The following is a 27395-nucleotide window of genomic DNA, read 5'->3' on the forward strand; positions in this document are numbered from 1 at the left end:
TCTATATCGAGAGAAATAGAAACTAGGATCCAAGGAACGGTCGATAGGTATGCAGATTTTGACCTGTTTGAATTTCTGGCCCGTTGCGAATTTCTGGTCCTGCGAGCCACAGTTCCCAGCCTCTTATTGTCATCGTTGTCACGTTATGCTTCCTCTGAGGGCGTAAAAAATGTTGAATATGGAAGATCAAAGGTATGATGTAACGGAGAAGATCTCAACGTTGATTCGGTAGAATCATCAAGGCCATGGTTCTTTCGCTGGTTCACTGCGAGGAAAAGAAATTAAGAAGCCTTGCGTAACTCTCTTCATACGTGGCACGCACGAGGCTCTCTTTTACGCGCACCGCAAAACACCGGTACCTGTTTTGAGCTAAAAACTTGAACAACGAGCTCCGCGATTCGACTACGCCTTTAGCTGGACCGTGTCTTTCCCATAATGAAATTACGTCTTTGCGAGTTGCGACTGTCGTATTTGCAATCGTCACACTTATCGAAGTATGAAATCTAAGATAAGTTAATTTAAAGAATCCTAATGCCTTCGGCTTTTGATATCGTAATTTTACATTTCTACTATTTTGCATTCGTAGCACCTGTGTCAAATTTCTAGTACAATTTCAATCCTTGACTCCTTATGATCAGAATTTGTTTACAGCTGTAACTGATCACAATCTTTCTATTTAACCAGAAATTTACAAACTGATAATCATAGATAAACTATTTAGTGTCAGTTGGTACAGTGGTATGGCAATAAGCGAAAAAACCAAAATTCAAGAATATCGACAGGCTTCATGAACCTATAGAAAATTAGTATCTCAAATCGCGAGTACGTCACATTCCTGGTATTTCGAATCCCTAGTACCGTACTTCTCCGAAGGAAAAGAAAAAATGTCAAGGCAAGAGTAGAATTGCAACGCAATCAAAATTCCTGGGTACTTGAAGTCAGATTATGTTCCAAGAGGTTCTAAATTCACCTAGATAGCAGATAGCAGAAGGATATCGAAGGTGGTGAGCGGAAAAGATGAAGTTGAAGAGAAGATGGGAACGAAAAGAGGAATAGAAACTGGCAACGGCGGCGGCTCGATTGATTGCGCTGCAAGAAGTCAGGCCTTGCCTTCCCACCGATGGTACGGGTGGACAGATGGACACACGGTTACGTGCTACAGGTGCTGGCCAAGAGTCGTCCTCTTTCCTGATCCCGCAGGAACGCAAGCTCCGCGATATCCTCGTGCTGTTGCTATCGGTACCGCCAAAGCGGGGGAAAGGGACGTCACCACTTTTTCTACATCCCACATTCCGGCCACGTCGGGCATCGCCGAGGATTTTGCTTTCCGTCACTCTTTCGTGCTCCTTTGATCGACGTGTCGATACGTACTGTGTAACCGTTTTCTCTCCCGTCCAAACTATATCTCCATCCAGAAATTGGGGACATCCTCTGTAACAATGAATGAAATCCAGGTCATTTTTTCTAAAGTCTCAACCTTGTTGTACTTTTAGACAGTAAAGAATTTTAATCCTTTGCCATATAGATTAGGATGAAAGATTCAAGCGGAGATTAATTTGCGAAGGGAATATTAAAATCGAAAGCTTTCGATATTTTACTAGAACATAAGGATTAACGATTACTAGGAAATTATCACTCCTGCATTGCACATTTCTTTTTCCTAGAAATCCACGAATCTGGATTTCCTCGGCGATGGAAAAAACGAAAGGGAGGAATTGATCGTGTCACAAGGCAGGCTAGAGCATCGTCACACTCGGTTGTCTCGACAGGGGGTGAAGTTCAGTCCGCGAGGACACCGAGATGAATTGCGGAACGAAGTCGAGAGCGTGGTGCAGCTACAAAGTAGCAGAGAAAGCGAAAGAGGGACGAGACTATGCGGCAGGACAATGCGAAAGAAAGAGAGAGAGCCAGCAGAGCGAGATATAAAGGTATTCAGGGTGGCGAAGGTAGCGGCGGCGGCGGCCACATCAAAGCGTCCACCGACTGCTGGGCTTTGGCTTCGACTTTCCGCGCGTGTTCCTGCTTGCGTGTGCGTGCGTTCATGCACGCGCTCACGGCTCTCTCGTGAGAGATCGAGCCGCGGAGACTGGCTGGGCTTCGACGGAGCTTCGATTCCGGTCGAACCGGTGCGCTCTGTTGGCCGCGTGCGTGCGATCTCCGCTTGTATGCTACTCGTGTCTGTATACTTATACACGTACGTGTAGCCTTTCGATACAAGCGCGTTCCTCGTGCATTCGTCGTCGATGCGTTCGCTACATGGAAAGGATAATGTCGCAGCATCCTTCCGAACACCGTGGAACGACCGTGTCGCCGCGTCTCCGCGCCACCGTCTCCATGGAACGTTTCCTTTTTTTCCTTCCTCTTCCTTTTCTTTTTCTTCTTCTTCTCTTCTTCTTGTTTCCTCTTAGACCAGAAGATCGAGCGAAGTCTCACGACTCACGAGCCGAGACACATCCAGGAAGGAGAAGGCATTCAGCCGAAACACAATGAATCCGAACGAAATATTCTTGGTATTTTTAGCCATCGCGTCCTCGTTGGCTCTTAGCGATGATTCTGTAACGAGTCGAAAATCGTCGCGCGGTGAAATTATGCGCAATCCCGCGGCCATCGCTGTCACATCAGTGAATATTGAACACGCGGTTGGAAAAAGCGGTCGGCCTGAAAAATATTTTGACAGCGTGATTTCTACAGTTGTCAGCGGGTATCAGGAAGTCCGCGCTCGCGCGCTCGCGAGAGACCGCCATGGGATAATACATTGAAGCACGGCTAATTTGAATTTCAGGCGAATTGAAAGGCACCGTGTGTCGCGCTACGTGTCAAAAAGATTACGGTAACGCGCGCCCAGGGAAGTCGTAACAATAGTAATTTACGGTAATAACTCATCCGCGTATAGAAACACTTCAAATAATGCCAACCGTGGCCGCATGGTTGTTGAGAATCCTAGAATTTCCGTGGCACACTAAGAGCACCGCAATCCCACCAGAAGCGTCGCATTTTCTACCCTGGTAACGATTAATGACAGGATAAACTCATCAAACTGCCATACTCTTTTATTTATAATTAACACCGTCTTATCGTTTTGCTATCTTACAAAAACGTTCGTTCTCCGCGGAGTACATAATTTCATATTATGTACTATATACAAATATTATATGGCGCCTTGTTAAATTACTTAATTCCTATCATTATTGAAACCAATCATTTTATATTAATTTGCAATTATAATTTCACTCATGTATCGTAAACATCAAACAAATTTATTACAATTAAATTTACATTTGCTAAGTATAACTCAGTCGATTAACTAGAAATTGGATAAAAAAAATGCAAACAAAGGTAAATTCCATCGGCAATTAATCAGTCTTATAGTAAACATTGATGAAAAAATACAGAAATTTACTCGACTAGACAGGAACGTGCGCCTATCGTTAATTTACCGAAACGTGGAGAAAGGATAGTCAAAGAAGCGAAGCTGAAAAATGAGTAAAAGGATGTTGGAGAAGGTCTTGTGGATAGAGATTGACGAAGAGGACACGATCCTGACCACCACGCTGGGTTACTCCCGATCGTAAAGTAACCGAGGCGCAGAAACCCGACGAAACGTGCAATTGAAGCGTCGAGCGAGCGTGATTACCGTCATCAGCGAAGTTCAAATACCGGTGTAAACGCTTCGCACTTTCGACTCCCTTGGATATGCGATTGTGCGAGATCGTGAACAGCTCTACACTTTGATCGGGGACCCGTATTACGAGGAATCGTTCGCAACGTTGGTGTCAAGAGAGGAAAGAAGAGAAATTGAAATCGCTTCAAAACATAAAATTCATTTGCTGTGTCTCGTCGATGAACCTCGTGAATTCCTACATAGGTATAGGTTGTTCAACGAACCATCTTGGGAACCGGACTAATGCTTCTCAATATATATTGCATCGATGAGTTCGATGCGGGAAAAACAGGTTTTATTGCGTGGCGTTATCGAAATTCTAAATTCAAGATTGCATGTTGCGCCGGCGAACAAGCGTTTTCGCTCTGTACGTGTTGGTTTAACAAGGATAACGTAATGGATCCGTTAAGAGCGTGGCGATCAACTTAAACGCCGCTCTAAATTACACGAGTTAATTTTTCAGTTACTCTGCTATAACAGCGGCACGATAAGTAATAACGGTAGAAGTGTAAAAGAACCGTTCATTTGCTAAATAGAAGACATTATTGTTTTTCATTTTCTTACTCTTTTTAATGTAATCGACATCCATCAAGTGGTGATTTTCTATATGTATGTATATTTATTCGATATTACAGTATTTTCTTGTTAAATTATCGATGCACGAAATGGCTGCTCGTTTGCTCTTCTATCATTAGTTAATCGAGTATTCAACACGTCAAAATATTTGCTAATATTTTTCGATACTTGGTAAAGGCTTACCCACAATTTGCGATACTGCCTCTGCCATCTGTCAGCATGTTGATTAACTTTGCGTTTTAGACGTGCATCGTGGCGTCCTCTGAAAGACTCCCTCTGAAACGCTTCGCTACCAATGGTGGGAAAATTATTGGCCACGTCGTGCTTCAGACTATTTTCAACAACCTTGTTCCAGCAATTTCTTAAGCACCTTAGTACTTTATGACTTTTGATAAAGCACGAAAAAAATTTCTTCCATAACAATGTCTTACAAGAAAATCTAATTGAAAAGAAGTTTTCGAAGAGACGCTATATAAGATATAAGCTTCTTCGCAATCTGTCTGGTAGTTCATCACCTAATTAAGCGAGATTCTATCTTATATGTATGTATGTATGTACATAGTTAATGAACCCAATGACCACGAAGTAACGGTAGATCCTCGACGCACTTCGAATTTCATCGGACAAGGTTATAATATTAAATTTTATCACGGCCTAAGTGCTATTTACCCTAGGATCGAATTATCGAAAGAAAGTCAATTACTCGACTCGATCTATGATTCGAAACGATCGGCCTGAGTGTCCATTATTCACTTACAATCAGCCACTTGCTCTCGTTCAAACGATTCACACGAGTCACGCAATTAGCGTTTGTAAGCTGTTTAATAATATAACGGTCAATTTGTCACGATTAGCTACCGTAATGATAGCTTCCGTGGATAATTTATTGTTAATTATTCCCGGAACGGTTGCAGGTACATATATCCAACGTACGTCCATCAGGTGCCGACAACTAAATTGACAACTAATGGAAATATTGCACGTGCCCATAATCAGAGGAAAAATTATCCCACCGTCGCGCTGGTGCTAAAGCCTCGGCTGTACTTAAATTTCCCCTCCTACCACACCGGTACATCGTAACAACAACTCTACCTGATATTATGTAGTAATTAGGTTATCTCCGCGATCGGCAGTAGCAATTTGCTGCCAGCGTTAATTGTAGTAAAATTTAGTGGCCCCGGAATGGAAAAATTGTAGTCTTTAATGCGAGGCGCCGCTACAGATTCCATCTCTCCGCGAGCGGCTGACAATCTTAAAACATACAAAATCATGCTGTAACAATGTATATATAAAGTAGCTTGGCCGATTTTATCTGGCAACTAGTAAAATCGTTTAATCTCTCGATCAAAGGTGATGCAATTTCATAGCGCTCTAACAGCTATATAGCGATATAGAATGTATAGACCGGATGATATTTCACCCTGATATTCATACTAAATTAACCACAGTCATTAGCGCGCGTAATTAAAATAAAAACGTAGATAATACGATCTCATATGTAAACAACATATAAAAATATATATAAAATGAAGAACTTGTTCGTTCATTTTCTTGTATTTATTCCATTATATTATGGTAGCTTCGTGAAGCGACTTACTCGGCCAGCCGTCTTTTATGCTCACGGATTTTCAACGGCAGTTCACCTTGAAAAGTACCACCCATGCGATTCTTTAAGGCTCGTGCAGCACCGTGGCTCACTATGCCGCGTCATGACGGCCAAAAAAAACAGGAACTGGCATTACACGAGGTGCGCATAAAGTTCCATGAATTATCGCGTGGCTCGACGTGCCCCGAGAGTGCGGGACTTACGTGTTCGGGGAAGCAATGCTCCTGGTATGGCCGCAAGATGGGCTAGAGTTGCCGATCTAACCTATACTTACCGTCACTGAGATAATCTAGCGCTGGTCTAACCCACTGTAATCCGAGCGCCGGCAAAGTCGTGTCGAGGGCTTCTCGATCTTCTCTTCCTATTCCTTCTCGCTAAGTGTGCGTCTAGCACGTGTATTGAAAAAAATTTCACCAACTAGAATTTTCATATCGGCAACTGATTCGGCCGAATTCAATCGGTACTCGTCAAATTTGCCAAATTCCTTGAATTTCAAGTTTTATTTTTTGACGGATATTTTTGATCGCATTTTGTGACGTAGACTTTCTCGATAACTTTCTTCGGGTATGATGCATTTCGGCAATCATTTCATCATCAATCATCAACAGTATTTGAAGTTTGTATATTAGGGACACCCTGTAGAGAACTGGCAGTGACCTGCACGGGGTCCGTAGGCCGTGGGTGGTGTGGTATCTTATGGGTGAGGACGGCTCGGCCAATGGGAATCAAACGTGGGTGGTTGTAGTAGTCTGAGTTTTCTCAACGGCCTTACCTTTGCGTGGGTGTAGGTTGCACGGCTTGCAGGATGCACCATCTTTCAAAATGGTGGCCATGCCCCCCGTGTCTCGCGGTTCGGTATGGCCGTCGTTCCTCAAATTCGCGACAGTGTAAAATACGAAAGCAATCGATAAATTATTTCCACGCGTAATGTAACACGTTGCGTTCGTAGGAGAAAATTGGTTTCCAAGAAGCAATATGGAATCAAGCCACTATATATGTGGTCTCAACTGACGATTTGCCAACGAGACCTGTTTACGATGTGAAAATGGGAAAATATATTCTCCGACTGCAAATGCAGCCGAACGAGCAATATTCCATTCCGGGAAACACAACGGCGTTATTACCAAGCTATCGATTATTGATTTTTCTGGCGTGAAGCGAAAATTACAATGACTATGGACGCAACAATGGAGTTGGTACATGAAGACATCAGTCACGAGCACTCAGCACTCGCGTGCGATCATATTGTTTCACGCCATACACCTATATACATTGTAAAATGCGTGGTACTTACAAAATAAAATTCACCCTTCCAGGCACAAATTGACGTTCAGCAAGTTAAATCGTAAACATCCATGTAAGAATATGGTCAGTTCATGTTGATTGCAAAATTGAATAATAATAATAATAATTGAATAATAATTTATACATATATGTACTCGCTTCCATGGATATCAGCCTATATCAAGTAATTTGTTTACTTTACTATCACGAGCCTGACAATCGTCGTGATCATATGGTCGGTGAGTATGTGTCTCTCATATATCTTACGCGCTATTCGCACACGATCGATTAATTCTATCCGTTGGGAAACCAAATAAATCATCGATCACCGACGAATAGAAAATTTGGATGAATAACTAGAAATCGGTAATTAAACGTGATCATCCTGAATCGACATTGCTGGGTGGCCACCCCGTAGCGAAATATTTCAACCAGGCTGAAACTGGTTTCCAGGAATTTTTTCGAATTTTAATTGTACCTTATACGTATCACAGGTAGGCACAGAATCAGGGTTCGTTATAGATAGACTCCCTATCTAGTGCGATCATGATGTAATAGGTTCGCGGTGCAGTGTGTAATGGGCGTGTCAAGATTAAACTAGATTGCCGTTATTCAGCGTTCGCGGCCAAATTTTTTGTCCAATATTCATCACATTTTCTGTGCCTTTTCCGTTGTTCGAATATGTAACTAGAAGAACCGGAAAAGACAACCTCGGAAAAATCTTCCAGTCGATAATGATAAACATCGTAAGTACGAGAAAAAGGCAGAGACATACTCGTTTATTATTAGATAAATTCAAAAACATCGATTTAATACGGATATCATTTCCTCTTGGTTCGTCGTCAGATCTTGAAGAACGCCATCAAGAACGCGTCATGAGCTCACGAATGACGAACACCTGAAACAGAAGGAAGAATATCAGACAAGTTCTAACGGTGATCTTATGAAACTGAGTGACCGTAGGCGCGCGTGCACGCGATTTTCATGCGCGCACGAAAAGGAAAAAATGTTACTTCTAATTTTCTATTCTATATTTTACCGTAGACTATCAAGCCAGCGGCGAATTGTAATTTATCTAATCTCGATCTACACCGACACACGCTCGCTACGGTACACGTATCCGCAAGTTTATTCATACACCATCTTTGTATACCATAGCACGCCGACAGAACCGTCGGTGGAAATCTGAAAGTTCGCGGTACCACCGCATAGAAAGGAGTATTAGAATCGGTAGACATAGAATGGTCGTGACTAGCGGCGCTATCGATGGAACGTCCTGTAGAAGGTTGCCAACACTTCGACGTTCCCAGGCAAGGTCTTCGCCATGACGGTTCCTTGGAAACAATTACGCCTCCTGGCTTATAATAATGAACCGTTCTTCTGGAATCCTAGATATATTTATATATGTACAATGCACACACACACACACACAAGGGCGAGCTTTTCTCGAGAATATGTGCAGCAAGTGCGTGCTACGAGGATGGATAGGCTCGTAAATCTATTGGCAAAATGCATCTCTCGTTTTCGTATCCTGATTTTTTTTTCATATCTTTTTGGTACCCCAAGGCCCACTAGTTTCGAGATTTATCGCCTAACGTCAAAACAAAAAAGGAATTCGATTTAGAATGGACTTGAATGAAATTTTAGGGCTTCAAACTTTCTACATAGATTTTTGAAAGCCTGATGTTATTTTTTTGTATTATTAACTTGTCTTCTAATCCGCACTAACTGGCTTTTTCGAAACAATCAAAGTTTTAGATAAAATGCTATCATAGGTGTAATGAAATTAATGGCTGTAGATGAAACACATGACAAGATACATTTCCTGTGTTTTATAGAAAAGCAACTACAAAATTCAATATATCGTTAACTTTTCATTTGATTTTGGGGCTGAATATGTGTTTTTATTACTTTCTTAAACATTTCGCAAATATTAATGGTATTGTTCGTGCACACTAAAATTAATTAAATTACTGACATAACCAAAATAAGATTACTGGTTTTTTACGAAACAACGTGAATTTTATATTTATTTCTAGAAGACTTATATCTTCGAATTTATCAAGTTTTCCCTTTTATAATTATTTCATATCAAAACATTTTTTAACTACCAAGTAACATAATGTTAGAAACTAAAAAAAATGGACCTTATCATATCTTTCCTGTGTTCTTTTTAATCGATAGAGTTCTACAGTTCTGAAACAGAACTTTACCAACCGCAGTCTGTCGCTCAAACGCAAAATCGCATTGTATAAATGTATTACGGAAAATATCGACCGTCATTTCTCGTCCACAACCCGAAACAATCAGCGTTTGAAAACAAGCACGCGATCAATGATAACGGACTAAAACCAACCTAACGCCAACTCTTAACATTTCTCATACAACCTACTATTTTTATTTTTGTATTCTAACTATAACTTGAGAAAGATAAAAATTATCTCATACGATACCATATAAAATAATCTGTTTCTCTTGTTCTATACTCCCACGCCATCTTGAATAACTACAAAGATAGCGAAACGGTTGAAGAAATCCATACACCACGCGGGTCGAACTTTTCTTACGCAGGATCTGTAATAACCCAATAAATCAGAGTAGTCTGCCGGTGCAATTACGTCCCATGGTTGGAACTCGCAGAACCCAACCCTTCTCGTAAATATTGCCCTCCACAACGGAGCAGTATCTTTTCTGGCCTGCTTTTTCTTTTCTCTTGGGCCTTTTTTCTCGCTGCTCTCACGACCCCGGCGCAACCAGAGGAACTTCACGTACCCCGTTCACCAGGGTTGTCGATGATGTCTGTCTTCCTCCCCTCCCAACCCTCCCTTCCCTCCTTAACCTCTTCGAATCCCCATGTTTCCTTCATTTCGGCGCGGTCTTTTTTTCGCCGTCCAAAGAGCCGAGGCGCATAGTGCAACCATGGGAACCAGCGAGTAGAGAGTTAGACTTTGGGGGGTTTAATTGCCACCGAGCGATCTGTTAATTCCTAAGTGTCAGCTTGAGAAAGCAGGCTGAGAAAGAAATACGAAGGCATGCAATAAAAGAGCGATTCCGTAGCCCCTGCCCCCTGCCCGACCACGAATGTACTCATGAAACGCGTCCGCGTATTCTGTTGCGCATGATGGATTACGAAAATGTCCGACGACGAGTAAGATACATCAAGCAACACCTCGTATCTAAGTGGAAAATGCAATAAATATCGCGCGTTATCTGGCCAACCTGTTACCACACGAGTAAATGAAGATCGACAACGTGGCGCTCGCATGTCTATAACTGATGGTATAACGTCGGTTAAGTGACCAAAATTACAGAGTCATTACACTGCATTGTGACATTTATTACCTTCGGATAATACCGTGTCATTTAACTGCCAATATTACCGTGCATCTTCTTTAGCGTCTCGCTACGTTAACTAACGATTTATCGTGTACCAATATTGGCCGCCGCCTAACGAGAGAAAGATACGCCGATTTGATACGCGTTGCGCATTTTCATCATACGCACGATGACTTTGTGCTAGGCAAGTAAGCGCATCATCGTTCGTTGGTTAAGTACACAAAGGATAAAGATTATATTCAACCTTTCGAAACGTGTATTTTCCATCGAGACTCGCTAGCAGCAAGATTTTCGTAAACCTAAATGTTGCGCCGTCGAAACCGACAAACGAGATACAATCGAATGGAATTGCTAAAAGTACGCGCATCATCAATGCCGGTCAACCTAACCTCAAATCATACTGCGTACGCCTTCGCTTTTGCACGCGGCAAATAAAACGAGTGGCAGTCGACATCGAAATTATACGTATAGATGGCATTGATGTATAGCCGAGCGGGTTTTGATAGACCGGACGGCCCTCACAGCCGAGTATAATCGCGCCGCAGCGCATCGTTTTCTCGCCGTGTCGGAGAGGTCCTCCATTTTGAGCCTGGACTCGGTAACCTCGGCATCATGGTCATAAAAGTGGTTGATTATCAGCGATGCTATTCTATCAAGCCTTCATAGATGAATTTCATCCCTTCGTGCGTCGTTAGTATCATCCCTTATAATTCCTTACTTCGTCCTTCATCGATAAAAGTATATAAATATGATATACAGACAAGAGTGAATACAGGCACAATTAAAGATACATTTCTGAAAAGTATTTGGTAACATGAAAAAGGTCTAAATTTTAATTTTATAAGAAAAAAGGTGAGTAACCGTTACGGTAATTATATTTGGACAAGCGTTTTACGTTTAATTTGTCTACGAAGTGGTTCCAATTAGTTAATAACTCGGTACTTCAATTATTGATATAGTAAAGGGGCTGAACGATACCCGAAAGTATTTCGTGTTGGCGTGCCTAATGTCAGGTAACATCGCAACGGGTAACTCCGTGGAGGAACTTCGGCCTCGGGATATAAATCTTCCGCCGACAGATGCGCCGCCCTCAACGTTCACCATCGACCAACCAACCGACCAGAATTTCCGAGGGTAACGCCCTGAAAAACCAGACTCGCCTTGGATGCCCATTGCATTTGCATGTCATTTCGTAAGCGATTACACCCATCTCAAATCCGCTGTAACACGTTCAGAGAACGCACAGCCTGTACCACATACGAAGATTTTGTGTCACCTATTTTTTCATATTCGATTAGATACTGAATAATTCTTTGATAAATATCGATTTCCATATGTTTATGTACTTCTACAAAGTAAGTTTTCGATGAAATCTCAACTTGAAATCGTAAAAGTAGTATCTGTTCTCATCCTTTGAGATCGCGTGTTACCCAGACGTGTACGAACCCACAAGGGAGGAAAAGTTGAATGTATGTAGACAGTAGCGTGCGTATTACGTGGGGATACTTTAGCGCATAACGCGAACAGACGTTGCCTGGATAATTTTTCTGTATCACGGAGTACACGTGCATCGCAGCAGCTCTGTTGTCACGAATGAGAAAGGAACGAAGTCTCAGCTCAACCGCAGGGAATTCACGAATCACGCGATCTAACTTCGTTCCGGGGTTAATCTCCTCTAACACTTGCGATAATTTCATTAGTCTCATTGAAGAAGACATACGGCGTGAATTTCTAAGAGATTTCACAAAGGAAACACAGGATATCCTTCATTATGTTCACGCGGTATTATATTTTATCGAAGCGTCAAATTTTCTTTTTTATAGTTTTTTATGATACAAAACACGAAGAATCATGTCCACCTTAACGATTGCTATTCCATACAATCATTCCCTAATAGAAAATCTCTCTTCCTGCTCGATCCTTCAACCCTGTCAGTATACTTATGGCCAAGGCACGATTAATGAATATTCAAGAGGCGAACGAGCTCGATCTTTCTTTCTCGAGTAGGCCTTAACTTACGTGTACTGCCCGATTTTTCATTATACCATTCTGTCCGAGATAAAACACGGACGTACAGCTTCCTGGCGTCATAATTCTCTCTCCCCCTCGTCGAGGCTATGCTACTTTTTCATCGATCAATGATTTATACACGCTATTACGTTTTCATACTCGTGCCTTTGTACTTCTTTGATATTTTACATTTCGGCGACCGTATTCGATCGTTTGCTTTCTATTTCCCTACCGCGTTAAACGGCAGAACTTAATAAAATAAATCAACGAGGACATTTTTAAATCGCTGAAGGTAAATCTTCGCGCATAGAGCGAGCTTCTGGGTGACAGGAACGAATTTTCTTCGGCTGATCACCATTTTATTTCTGCTGGTTTGTATGCAGTCGCGGAATTTTCGTGCGGCGGACGATCGTTCAGCGGCAGCTTAAGGTCCAGCGTCGGCTTGGAGGTCGTGCATCACCAGAGTCTGGCAGGATAATAGCTCCCTCCTTCGAGAAGTCTTATTGCCGGACCATGCGCCAAGTGATTGATAGGCACCGAACTATAGAGCCGGGCAACGTGATATTTCGAGACCTTACGCGCTCGGGAAACCAGTCGAGATGCATTGCATAGAAATGCGCGCGGCCTCGCGACTCCTACATGCGGAAATTTGCGTGAGAAATCAACCACGTTCAAACTAACTCAGTACTTTCCTCAATTAGAGGCATGAAGTTCCGTTTTAAAGCGTAATGGAAAAATTTGCATGTCGTTGCCTCATTCATAAATGTAAGCTGTCTATGGTGATGATTTTCTAACGTAGACTAGGTCTCAGCCGAGTATGGAAACTAAAGAAGAGCAGGTAGTGATTTTCTTGCTAAGAGAAATTTGTCTTTTAGCAAGTAACATGGTAGAACGATTCTTTTGTTTTTAACAAGAAGCAGAAGATAGGGGGTGGGGGGAAGACACGAACGTGAGATATCAAAGTCAAGTGCAATTGCGGTAAAAGAACGTAATTCAACGCTTCTGAAAGAAAATATTCACTTTGAGAAGAAAGAATATAAGGTGGAAAGCATATAATATTAGGTGGATTGGTCAGCTGGTACCTTATTTCATTCTGTACGCCAGGTGGAGCCACGCAACAGACTGTGAATACCACAGACATTTCGCATATCATTATGAAAATTGTATTCGAAAGGTGTAACTTCAGAATGCAATGACGAATTATTATGCATATGCGAGAAACGTACTAATGGTACCTAACACATGATTCAAAGGACAAAAAGGGAGAAAACTGAAATCAAAGAAAACTACCATCTATTCTTTATGACAAAAAAGTAAATTCTACGAATTATCTATTTGTAAAGTTTCGAAGATCTTCGTTTTTATTTACTAATCTAAATTGATAAAATATCTGTACAGTGTTCAAATTTGAACTAAAATTTGCGTCAGCTAGTTATCACTGCTATTTCAAGCTGGCACGCGTATCGACCTGGGTGTAGGTGTAGTTTCTAAAGCTAGAAGCTATCGCCGGAAACCATTCTTCCATCAACCGCCCTCTCGGTACCCTTTCCGGTGCGGAGACTGTAAATCTTTTCCAGCACGCCAACCGACACGAGGTCCGCCCGAGTCCTCGAAACTGCCCTATTTTCATCGTTCTATCGTCCCTCGCCCTTTCTACTATCCAAGTGCTTTAGATCGTAACAACGATCAGTGAAAGGTTAGCAGATACCGCGAAGAACTACGCCCTTCGAACGAAACCAAGGTGTTCTTGTCAGTCTAGGGTAAACTATACCGTGGTTAGACCGTTTCGGTTGGGCAGTTATGAATATATTATTTGGTTTCGCTTTCTCTTCGATGGAACGGTTAATGCTAGGTATCACGTACCGCGAAGGGTATTTCTAATTACACACAAGACCGAGACGGTGTGTCTTACACTCTAATCGCGAAAGTTCACTGAACACTGTTCACTTAATCTAACACCTACGATCGTAATTACAAGTATTTAATACACGGAAGGTGTATTCTTTTCACCAATTTATCGCCAAACAAAAATATCCAAATTATACAATAAAAAGAACGAATTCGTCCTTTCTATGATGAAAATTCGTCTCTAACGGTTTTCTCTTGACTCTCATTACCACTCAACTTCCTTCCACCGTGATTGCATCGGTGGTATCCGATCTGCGGTCACGGAAATAACCATGCATCAACCCTTCACGGCGAATTGGTCGCATGCCTTGCGGTCGTGCAGTTCGCGAGAAAGCATACAACCCAGAAAACCGAAACGTGCCGGATCGATTTGTGTCTGACGCCAGACGCCATATAATAGATCGGTTCGTATATACACACCGAAAGTCTCATTCCATCGAGTTCGCCCCCTACTACTCTTTGTCTCCTGTTTCTTTAGGGGTTTACATGGACGTTTGGGTCGCGATGCCCCGCGGTGGCTCTCGCGCGCCTCTTGGCCCGGAGGGGCCCCGAAAACCTAACCTCAAAACGCACACGGATAATTGGGGATAATGCCGGGGTTGCCGGGGCCCCGTAATTGCACGAGGCCAGGCCCTTTCGAGACTTCCCTTCGTTCCCCATCCCCGAATGCCCCCCTCAACAGTTCCTCGTTCTTAGCCACGCTGGGCCCTTGCGCTAGCTGTCTGTCCATCCGTCCGTTCTGCTACGTCCGTCTGTCGACCGCTTTCGCAGAACCCGATAGTACCTAATTCGTCGGTTTGTTTCGTGCTGCCGTGTTATTACGCGGTCCTGGCTCGTGTAGCTGGCTTATGCGATCCGCTCTCCATCCATGATCCACCGCGAAAAAGACAGCCGGCTGTGACCTCGAAAATGGACCTCTGAGACACTCACGGTTCGAGCATCGCGTTGACCTAACTGCCTCGAGCATCCTTGTTCGTTCTAACGTGTTAAGTTTTACACCTTGGTATCTAGATACGATAGTTGCTTGGAGAAATGGTCCATAGGAATAATCTATGACGCGGTAAATCTTCCACATCGAAGGTCTGTTTTAGAAAGAAGAAAGGATTGAATTGTTATATTATAGTTGTATCTCTAAATTAGGTTTTGCGAAAAATTTGAATTTAGTTCCTGATACTTATGATTACTTTGGACATATCGCCAGGCGCGAATGAGTTGTACTACCGTGTTGAAGTAGAATGTTTCACGATTGAATAAAGTGTGCCGAGGAATAAAAAGTTCCCGCGTGCGCAATTGTCGAATCGATAACATAATTATTACACCGAAGCATAGTATCTATTGTTTTGTCATGATTAGTGTATGGTGTCAAGATTACACTCAACAACCTCGAATTACGTTGTTCCCATCAGATCAAGTTTGATACAATTATCCAATCCGCGAACAAGACGAGGGTAAACATTAAACCTCCTCTATTCTCGCACAGAACTACCATCGACACGTCCACAATGTAATCTATTAGCGAGGAAAAACTTTAAACTTGCGCCACTTGCAGATTTGATTAGTCGTTTCAATTCCAGTACCCGTGGCGCAAGAGTAGAGAAAGCGTGAAATGTCAGACATTGGAAAAAGAAACGAAACCATTTGAACTTTGGAATTAAACAATTTTCAACATAGAATATAAATGTGGAGAAAATGACATTGCATCGGCATTTATTAAAGAGTGGAAGATATAGCATACAAGAAGCTATTGCAAGACTGATCTATGATATTACTTAATAGGTAAAGTTACAAATTAGCAGATAAGCAATTAGCTGGAACTTCAGGTGGGCTTGGACAAACATGTGACAGAGATGGACGCTGCGGCTCGTAAAATTCTTTAGTAATTAAAGACCTGAAAGAACGCAGAGCGTGTCTCGTTCACGTCGAACGACGAATCTATACCCTTAAGGAAAGAAATTGGTTGGGAGTAGCGACGAAACATCGTGAGATACGAAACGGTTTGATAAATCTGCATGTAGATGAGGCTTCTAGATTAAAAATTTTATGAAGTTAATAATTTATTCCAAGAATTCAACCCAGCAAATTGGTATTATAATTCTGAAAATTGTCTGTATTGCTTGATGCATTTAATAAACTAAATTTTTTTGAGTTGCGAATCGTTCTTCTTATTATTCTATTCGTGATGCGATTATACCGATTATTCGATCGAAATTTTGATCGAAGAGGACAAAATCCTAGAAAGCTGAATGCGTCTTCTGTGAAGTGGGACACATCGGCACATTTAGGCTATCATTATCCACATCTGCCGCGGCTGTCCCACGAGATAGAACAGAGTCTGTAATTACCGACGTCTTAAACGATGTATGTTCTTCCATTCTTACATCTCGGTCTTTGTTTCCACAGCTTGGGGTCATCGTATCGTCATTAGTGCCCCTCTTACTGGTCTAATTCAAAGGTGCCCATTTGCACGAATGTTTCCTCAAGAATTACCGAATGTTTCTTCTGATTTCCTAGAAGTGGAACATCAAGATATCCTACTGGCTTTACTAGATGAATAATTTACTTCGTTCTTTTCTTCTATTCTTTCTACGCTAAATTCGTTGTCGAAATGAAAGAGAACTAACTTCACGGTAGCTTCTAGCCGTCGGATAAGTACAAGAACTGCGTTGGATTGCGAATATTTCGACGCGACGCGACGATGTTGAAGGAGGTTCGAAGAAGAAGCTACTGACGCACACTAAACGATTTTTGGAAGAAGCGTCCTTGTGGGTGATGAAGGCCACATTTCTGAGACACAATGAAATCAAAAGGTGGAAGGATCGATTCGCCTGCGGGTATATCAAAAATCGTGGATGGGTTTTGGTACATCGATCGTGAACGGGAGTCCGTTCGATAACTAGGAGGATCTTATCTCGAGGGCTCCCAGTTTCGACGGTCCTCGTACCTCGAACTCTTAAAAGATGTACCCTCGAGGGGCGATCGTGCTTTGAGGGCGCCGCATCGCGCCAACCACGCCTTCTCCACCGTTATTTACCTCCGTCCTTTTCGCCCTTGCAGTTTTATTGCCTCTTTCTTCCCCTTTTTCAACGTTGGTCCAGCAAGCCCGGGAGCGATAGATATCGTCGGCATCAATAAGGATCCGACGGCTTTAACAATTCCACGATCCGCATGAGGAACCGCAAGAAACAGAAAATCCGTTTCCACTTAGCGAATCTACAAGTTCTGTACCAGGTAAAACATTATTCTGCGATGCTAGCTGCAAGTTTACAATCGTAGATCGAAGAACATTCTTTCTAAATAACATGACAGAAAAGAATTTTGAAGAAACCTCGTTAAGGAATATTTGGATAAATTAATCTGTTTATTTAAATAACAGTAACCGCCAGCCCTGGGTACAAAATGTGTTCGAAACATATTTCGTTGAGAAGACTAAGGACAATTAGATAAATAAAGAAACAAGTGTTTTATGCACAAAGTGAGCAGCATTGTGTGCACGTGCAAGCATGTAGTTTTCAAGGAGTATAAATCTCCCGTGACAGTGATGCCTGGCCAGCGGCATGTTGGAGGAGTAGAGGAATTTATCTGAAGGATAAAGCAAAACGAAGAATATTTTTTTGCGCAGTAGTTAATGGTTAGAATATAAATCGCGTATGTTAATATTTTGCCATCTTTCAATTAATGTATCTACATTAATTATTTTAAGATATTTGTTAACAATATTGTTTCCATTCAAAGTTCATTTTTCGCAAGAAAAGTTACTATATCAAACTTAGACATCGAATCAAAGATTTGTCCATTCGACTTTTCCCGGGCGTGATTCATAACTTAAATATCTTGCGGTATTTTATCGTTTTTCTTATAAGAAAATCATTGTACTAATAGAAGAAAAATCCAACATCTTGATGAGATCATCGTTTTCAACGAATCTTCTACTTTAACACGAACTTCTGTTCACTTACAATATCACTATTCAGAATTCCTCGGGGGGAAGAATTGTGTGCACCAAAATGGCGGCCATTCACAATCACACTATGCATTTTAATACATGGTGTATCACTTATACGAGAAATTAGTGTCAAGATGGTAAAGATACACAATTTTTCGAAAACACTAGAAGCTACACTTTGACATATGCACTGCCATCGTTAACTGTCACTTTTATACATGAAAAATAAAAAATAGAAGGTATTGGCAACGTTGAGTTCGAGGAAACCTTAGTCAAGGTCAGCAAAATGGCGGCGATATAAATGACTCTTGATAGATCGAAAGGGGGACACTGAGTTATTCGTCTCGGAACCAAAACAACGTGGATTTAGATGGAAATAAGGTGACAAAGGGAACAGAACCCGCTGATCCATAGTCCAGAGCGGAGCACACAAGACAGGCAGGTGTAACGCGTAGCGGCAGTAGACACCAACTGATCTCACATAACAACGGCCGATAAAATTGTTGCGTTTCCACCAAAAATTATCCTCTTTTTTTCCCTCGCGGTATAAAAAGTACAAAATTGTGGTAATTTAGCCCCCACCGCCGTGGCGGCGATTCTCCACTCGCTGGCCACAGGGAGGAGAGAGGCAATGAGCGAACAAGAGAGTAAAAGACAGATAGAAGAAGTAACAGAGAAAGAGACGAAGATAGAAAATGTTAGAGACAGAAAGGGAAGAAGAGGGGCGGGAAAAGAGGAAAGTAAAACGGGGGCCTTTTGCCCGTGAATACGCCGCACTAACAACACGGAACAATTATGGTTCAATATAACTGAGGCTAATAACAATAGCTGAAGCGGCTTCACACGCTCAGCGTATCTTTTTCCCTCCTAAAAAAATATATTGTGAAACATATTTTAAAAACGTATACCGCATTTTTAACGTAGCCAGCGTGTGCGACATATCATATATGAAATGTTACATGCAAACGTTTAATGTACGATACAGTTGTATCAAATGAAGCAATTCGCTGTACGTATGTAAGCCTGTAAAAGTAATCGTGGTTTATGCATCATGACATCGTTATCGCGTGCACGCTGAATCGTTATAGCTAAAAAAGCTGTCGGTTTATCAGAAAAAGTACAATACACTTACCAACATGAAATTTTCTGCGAACTGTTATCCATAGCCTGGCGTAAATTCGAAAACACAAAATCACTTTGACACACGTCGAAAGGAATCTTACAAATGATGTTCGATTTCGCTAGCACGGCAACTCTTGCCCTGTACTGCTGCTCGTGTGAACTCAACCAATGCTTAAGCCACCGAGAAGGGGCATACTATGAAATTAGTATAATCACGATCAAAATTACTCGCACCAGGCAGTGCTGGAACCACCAACCGCCGGTCAAATAACCCGCTCCGCCATCGCCAATCAGCGATCGCGAGTTGGCGGCCATCTTGCGCGATACAGCATGCGCATCAGCAGCCACAAATTACCGCAAAAGTGGATAATCTTTGCTCACGTGGTGCGTACTATTCCAGCAAGATGTATGTGTCCTTTGCTCGATCGTTCCGTTCCAAAAAGTGAAGACGATTTTGGCTAATAACGCTATCGAATTTTACATTGACTTTGACATTCTAGATAACGCTATCTTTTATATATTGCACTCCCGATACGATATATATATATATTTGCACATGAAATAGAAACAGACATGTCGAAGCTAAGATAAGATAACGGTCTTAATTCCGAATAAGGTACAAATGTCAGTTCTTTCCATTTAAATGGTAATCCGTTCTATTAAGTTTCCTTTGAATCTTCTGTACTTAGCATTGCATAGCACGGCTGCATTATTCTGTCGCATTCAGAGAACTCTTTCCTTTCCGTGTTCAGTGCACGAAAAAAAGAAACTGCACGCAAGCCGAGACCGCGAAACGTAATCGCGCTTCGGAGTCTCTCACGCAGGCTGGTACAAGGTTGTCGTCTTCCATTTATGGCGCAACCGTGCACCATGTAATTATAAGAACAAAATATTTAGACTGCACTAACACGCTGCTGTAAAAGCGATTCTTCATGCGCGCGGTAAAATAACGACAGCATTCACATGGATCTGTTCCAAATTTCTAATTAGACTTCGTTGTTTATCTTCGTTAACACTGGGAATCTTTTCCACTGAAATTAGTTAATAACTTTAATATACTCTAATGCGGCTGTAATTTACTATGAGCCGTTAGCCGATCCGGTGAATGACACTTAGATAGTTTAAACACCGTTGCATATTTTCCTTACTTAGCTCGTCATAAACTAATTAGCGACATCTGATAAGCCCGAACATTTTTCTCCGGCGTCGCCCACGTTGATATATTCTACATATACGCGATATGTACATGGATGCAATTGGGTAGGTGTATATCCATCTTAATGCACACGCCTCACCCGTAGGGGGTTCTCGAAGCGCCGTGTTACGTTTCGTTGCGTCACGTGAACTGGCCCCCTGATTATAGTCGTTAATTATCGGTGGTTGCGGCTAAAGGAAATTAGAGGATTCGAGGTCGCTACTCCTCTCCTGTGGTAAGAATAAAAATAAAACCACCACTGATCTCTTACGCTTTACATAAAGAAAACGATGAACACGAACGAGTTCATATTCGCAAACGTAAGAGAAGAAGCTAGAACCACATATTTCATTTGTAATTATCATAATACCAATATTATCGACGTTACAGTCAAATCACAAATGCTCGCATCTTGCATTTCTCATAGGCTTTGAAGCATTATGTGACCTTTTTTCTTAAAATTTAGTTAGAATCATAGAGCATGCGGATTACTGATAACCATCGAGATTTGCATTGCTAAAAGGAGATAAGAAGGAAACCGCAGATAGGGAGGAAGGGCGTAACATAGGAGATTCCTGCCAGTCCTTCCGCCGTTTTTCGAGACGTATACTATCTGCTACACCTGGGGCACGAATACGAATTAGGACCAAGTCGCAACAGGATCGAGTCCCGCCGATTTCGAGTATGCTGGCCCCTTAGGCAACGATAAGTTGCTGCAGTGGGTCTAGCCACTGCTCTGCCCTCTGTAATTATACCGTATACAACCGAACGTTGTCTTGCTCTTTCTTTCTGGCGTCACTTTCTCCTTCGTTTTCCACCGTTCCTCGTCTTCACTGGATGCTTCTTATTGTTGAACGCGTGTTTCGCCGACCATGGTCCTGCCGGGGGCCAAAGTTGCGTTCGAGCAGCCGTCTTCGAGACTCCGCTCTTCCGCTCCACCCTCCTCGTTTCGTTTGCTTTGTTCTACTTACTACATTGCTCTTTTATTGTTTAGTAATGATCGCTCCGTTCGGTCCGTCACTTTTTCACAGACAGTGCACGATTTACACGATTCAAGAGCGAATAAAGAGGATCGTTGCCGGCTACAAGCATCGAAATTATTTATTTACCTTATCGATGCGCGATTAATACGAATCTTCAATTAATGATCCGTTCCTGTTAAATGCATGGTTACGCATATTGTCGGACAAATATTGTCGCTACTCTGGATCTTGAGCAGACGCGTTATTTGCATCTTCGATGCCCGAAGCATCAGTTGCTTCTGTGGATATTTGTAATTGGTTCAGGAGCAGCGATCCGTTCGCGCGATCACTTCAATATATATCTAGATACACATCTTGAACAGTGTTTCGCGGCGTGATCGTAATTTCGTATCGCGATTTAATATTCGAGAAAAAAGCAGGTCGTCTGTGGTTGGTTGCCGTCGGACGAGCCACGTTCCACGGCAAGTTTTCTTATCCCTACTTTCCACAGTATTTATCTTATAAATTACAATCTGCATGCATTACAGTTTCTTACATTTTGTTGGTCAAAAGTGATCATAACTATGCACACTTCGATAACAACAGAAAAGGAAAGAAGTTGCGAAGGAATATCGTACGCCAGGCTGATCCGTTTTACCGGTTTGCCCAAATAAAATTGTTAGTTATTGCGAATCTTTGTAATGGTCTAGGGCCCGTGGCAGCCTTGATAAATTGTAGTAATCTTAGATAAACACCATGACTCATATGACAGGACATCATCGATGAACATAACGTTGGTGCATCAGTCTTGGACGCTGAGACTGTGTTACGTACGCTATTTGCTTATAAACGTGCGTGAATATCTTCTATATAAGTGTGTAGAAATGCATCAGCGTTTGAAATGAGTCAGTGTACCACGATTTTCCAGCTATGTACGCTCACTGACTGCGAGATTTATGGTTTGTTACGTAACAACGTCTCTCTGGTAAATTTAGTTTCGTATACACGGTATATATAATCATTTCACACACTAGTGAACGCACATTATCCGAGACACTCGATAGCAGATAATGCACGCCGTATACAGAAGACAGTGATATACTGCCTGTTAACACGAATCTGAGGCCCCATTAAATAATTAAACAAGCCGAAACATATCGATTTTATATGTCTTTGCATTTTTATATATTTAATTCCGATACAAAGTAAATTTGTAATATTCTTTTAAAAAATATTCTCTTAATAGGACATTATAGTTAACGATGTATTCTGCTGTTTCTTCTTATTACATTACTCTTATATTTCATGCACTCGTTTCAATTAATTTATAAAGTAAATCGATTACAGCATCGTTGCTGACACAACGAGAAACTCCAGGAATATGGTGGCCATTTTTAAGCGGGAGAAAGGAATTGTGACCACCAACTTCATATAATATGCAAACAGTACGTCCATCATGACGAACAATACACGAGAAGGTTTCGATCGCCGAAGGCTTGCGTGCAAGATACCTGGCCGATCAGACGTAGAGTGTTAGAAGCAGGCGTGATACCGCTTTTTGCGGGTTAACCGACGACGATACCACGGCATGCTAACGGTCATGCGATACACTAGGTCACGCATACAAAAAAGAATTGCATACATATGCAATATTTTTGCATTCATACCCATTGTTCGATGCAACGACTTCAAAACTCCGAAGTAGATATCTCCTCCTCTGCTCGTCTATTCCTCTTGAGCTTCGTATCTGACGATAGAAACAACTGCAATTTGATAGAAAGTTCTTCTAGATTGCGGTGAACCATTGGGGTGCGATGGTAATCCACTTTACTCGTCACACCTCGTACACCATGCCAGACATTGATTTTGCATTATCGTTACCAGTTAACTGAACCGATTGGTTCCCTTTTCCTCCGTGTTCACGTAGATACACGAGATATCTTGATATATAGATGGTCACGTATAGATGCTTGTCCACAATGATGACGTGTTAGTGTTTGTATTTGTACGAAGGGAGCAAGCTTCGGCGCGAAAGGGTGCAGCACGCAAAGTCGAGGGTGGCGGCAACCGCAATATTAGATTAATGGCGGATGTACTTCACTTTCGGTGCCATATCGTTTCCCGACGTAGATTTCGTCGGAAATTAAACTTCTCGAGTATCATCGTCCATCAGTCATACAAATTGAAAGTTGCCTTTAATTATTTAGTGTTCATATATGGCATATATGTATATATGGCACGTTTGCAATGTTATATTTTGTTATTTGTGTAAGAATTAATTCAAGAACACTCCAACACAGTTGTTTTATCTCGCATCTAAGATCACCACGATACAAGATGCAGATGCTTGGGCTAAATTTTAAGAGATCCACACTGTACCCGCGACAACGTATCGTCGCATAGCATAAAGAAACATAAATCAATGTGCAAAAAGTAAAAAGTTATAGCCACCGAGACGTTGAGGCAACGTCTTTGCTTGAACAAGCGGCAGCACCGGGATGGCCTCGAGGGCTGAACGAGGTGGAAGAGCAGAATGGGAGATCCCGAGCCTTGATCGTGATAAGATGCAGCGGCGTCGTCGGTTGACAAAGGGTCGTAGGAACGCCCCCTCAGATCCGACGTGCAACCGCTTGCGGGGGCGTACATATTAAAATTGGCCCCCCACCTCTAACCCTGTATCAACCATTCGCCGATCTTGTTTATTACTGGCACGTACAATCACGTTACCAGAAAATATGATCCCTTTTACCGAAAACTCTAACCTCTGTTGTACTCACCAGCTCGTATCTTTGTGCCGTAACTTTGTTGAACATCATTTCTTAACATCATATTCGCAAGACATACTGTCGTTCATAAAATGTGTGTACGAACTTCAATGTGTACTATATTGTATTTATTTATTATGTTCGCGTATTTTGCTCCATTCCATATTTTTATACTAATGATTCCGTATTTTTATGCATTTATATATCTTTCCTATAGTAATAATAAATAATGTAACGTATATCCTATATAAATAGTTCGCAATATTATGTGTTAAACTATTTGCCACAACGTATAACCTATAATGCATTAGAAAATTTCTATTTCTTTAAAACATTCTTTAAAATAATAACATTCACTAAAATGATACTGACAACCTTTGTTGAAAACAATGATAAGTCGATAAGGAAACATGAATATAGATAAATATAAATACGAATAGCAAATAGAAATTCAAAATACCAAGAATATGTTTCTTATACATACATATACATATATATATTCTTATTCTTTATTCTTAATACCATCCTTATTATTCAATATCATTAAAACAGTCAAGTAAATATAGACGAACATAGATGTATTGAAAAAACACAAAATAATGGAAGTTGAATTATTATCTGTTACCTTACTTGTTCTGCAAACAGCCTACCAATTTTTGCATGTGCATCGTAAATAAACACCAACTGTAACAATGCAACGCATTTGTTAATTTTACGTACATTGTTGCATTGTATCGATACTACTTTGAAAAAATATTACATGCTTTTATTTTCTTCACTTAAAAAAATACAAGTGCGTCTTCTCATCCTCTGCCGCTGCTTTTGAATCGAACCAGGTGCTTCCTTAGCGAACAAAACTTTTCCTGCGGAGAGGTTAGCGTTGCGTCCATCTTGTAGTTCGCGACCGTATCGACATAGGAATAGGCGCAAAGTGCGCCTAATGCTGCCCTCTGCGATAGACTGGTCGAAACATCGCACGCCATCTTGGATATTTAATGCCTGTTTTTACCGTGTGATTTTACAGTGTAAACGTCAAGTTTGGGTTTTGTGTTATTGTGCCTAGCGTATTTGAATATACTTATCAAAAGCACAACAATTACAATGTTCCCGCAAAGTTCACAGAGAAGGTATTGGATATTTAGCGATGAAAATGATTTAACAGCATTAAGAGAGAAAACCAATGCAGAATTTATCCAAAGGCATGGTGCGAATATGAAGGTGAGTTATGCTGCTTGCAGTGATAAGTAAACAATGAAATTTTGTATTTTAATTGCCAAATCGTTATCGTGCGTATTATAATTAAGGATAAAATTATTATTTCCAAATAAACTGGTGAAGTAGATATTTGAAGTATATTCTATTGATAATTGTAGCTAAACATGTCGATACATATGTACACTGTTTTATATGAATTTTTTATTTGTCATTTTTCAATTCGTTTTTTGGAGTATAATTTTGTATTGCATTGTGATATACACATGTTATTTCCACAAAACATAACATGGAACTTATATTTTAAAAAGCCAGAGCAGAGAGAAGAACATTTTCTATCCCACATAGAGGAACGTACATTACTTCGTTTCTATGAATTACAATTGAGAGACTTCTGCCGCCGCTTCACACCTTCAATGCCACGTGCCACTGTAGCTACTGCACTGCATTATTTCAAACGATTTTATCTTAGAAACAGTGTTATGGATTATCATCCCAAAGAGATTTTAGTCACATGTGTTTACTTGGCTTGTAAAGTAATTATATTGTCTCCATATTGTCATTACATTTCTGCAGTTTGTCACAGTAGTTGATTTTAGGTAGAAGAATTTAATGTATCCATATGTCAGTTTGTTGCTAATATTAAAGGAGATAGAGAAAAGGCATCCGATATTATACTTAATAATGAATTGCTCCTTATGCAGCAACTAAATTATAACTTAACAGTGCACAATCCATTCAGACCTGTAGAGGGATTAATGATAGATATCAAGGTACATCTTTAATACCTTTATATCAGTGTAAGTTCAATAGTTTTGATGTATTTGATAGAATTAATATATTTTTAGACGAGGTATACATCTTTGGAAAATCCAGAACGGTTGAGGCCATATATCGATGAATTTTTAGAAAGGGTATTTTTGACTGATAGTGTTTTACTATATACGCCAAGCCAAGTTGCATTGGCTGCAACATTACATGCTGCATCCAGAGCCTCTGCTAATTTAGATAATTATGTAACTGATATTTTGTTCTCTCAAGAACATTTAGTGTGTATAATAGAAGCAGTAAGAAGTACATATATCCTCTTTGATTTATGTTTCTCTGTATATCTACAATATATTTTAATTGGCATATATAATATATATTCTAGAAATAAGATCTATGGCTAAATGTGTAGAACCTCCTTCAAGAGAAGTGGTAAGAGCTTTGGAAAAGAAATTAGAAAAATGTAGAAATCAGGAAAATAATCCTGACAGTGAAATGTAAGTATATATTTATAGTCTTAAGCATAGTTTTATAGTATACTTTAAGTATAATGTAAATTATATTTGGTAACATAAGTTTCAACAAGATAAGATTTTTGTATGTACTATTGCAGTTATAAGCAGAGAATGCAAGAAATGTTAGATGAGGAAGATTTACAGGACAATGAAAAATATGCTAAAATTATACAAGATCAAGCAGCTCATGATGAGAAAATCTTGGGTGTCAGCAAAGTTTTGTCTCCTTCGGCTCTATAATAAGGCAATTTCTGACATTGCATTGATACCATTTTTTATACCTTTGTCAATTGTACATAATAATGAATAATTGATTACTTTATATCAATAAAATCTAGGAAAGGGTTACAATATTTATTAATATTTCAATATATACCTTTTCGAGATAAAAATATATTTGTTAGTTTTTCATTAAAATCAGGAAATTGTTATAAAAATTATTTAATGTATATATTGTGTCTCTTTATAATAAATGCGATTAATAAACTTTTTGTTTACCTTGTTCATTTTCTATGCTTCTATCGTTATTCAA

The 27395-nt window shown here is 40.7% G+C and overlaps 2 protein-coding genes across 4 annotated transcripts in view; one reads left to right on the forward strand and one right to left on the reverse strand.

The window, feature by feature from the left end:
* LOC117231575 overlaps positions 1–25283 on the reverse strand; it is a 58549-nt gene extending 33266 nt beyond the window's left edge. Inside the window, exons 1-3 of one of the 3 annotated variants that reach the window (XR_004492995.1) lie at positions 25129–25283; positions 24994–25052; positions 971–1431 (exon numbers count right to left, since the gene is read on the reverse strand). Coding sequence is in view for 2 of the 3 variants with exons in the window: in XM_033490136.1 (XP_033346027.1) it covers positions 971–1431; positions 24999–25052; positions 25129–25175 (562 nt within the window). In the remaining variant the exon portion in view is untranslated. The remainder of the gene's footprint in view (positions 1–970; positions 1432–24993; positions 25053–25128) is intronic. The other 2 variants (XM_033490136.1, XM_033490137.1) reach the window with 2 other exon arrangements.
* A 67-nt stretch (positions 25284–25350) lies between these two features.
* Positions 25351–27369, forward strand: LOC117231573 (cyclin-H). Its single transcript, XM_033490134.1, has 6 exons — positions 25351–25586; positions 25892–26116; positions 26180–26353; positions 26429–26654; positions 26734–26845; positions 26962–27369. Exons 1-6 carry the CDS (start codon positions 25470–25472, stop codon positions 27101–27103), a joined length of 996 nt encoding a protein of 331 aa, XP_033346025.1. The 5' UTR covers positions 25351–25469; the 3' UTR covers positions 27104–27369.
* Positions 27370–27395: the final 26 nt, after the last annotated feature.

The sequence above is a fragment of the Bombus vosnesenskii genome, unplaced genomic scaffold (genome assembly GCF_011952255.1).
Source record: "Bombus vosnesenskii isolate JDL3184/JDL3185 unplaced genomic scaffold, Bvos_JDL3184-5_v1.1 scf7180000013273, whole genome shotgun sequence".
NCBI lineage: Eukaryota > Metazoa > Arthropoda > Insecta > Hymenoptera > Apidae > Bombus > Bombus vosnesenskii.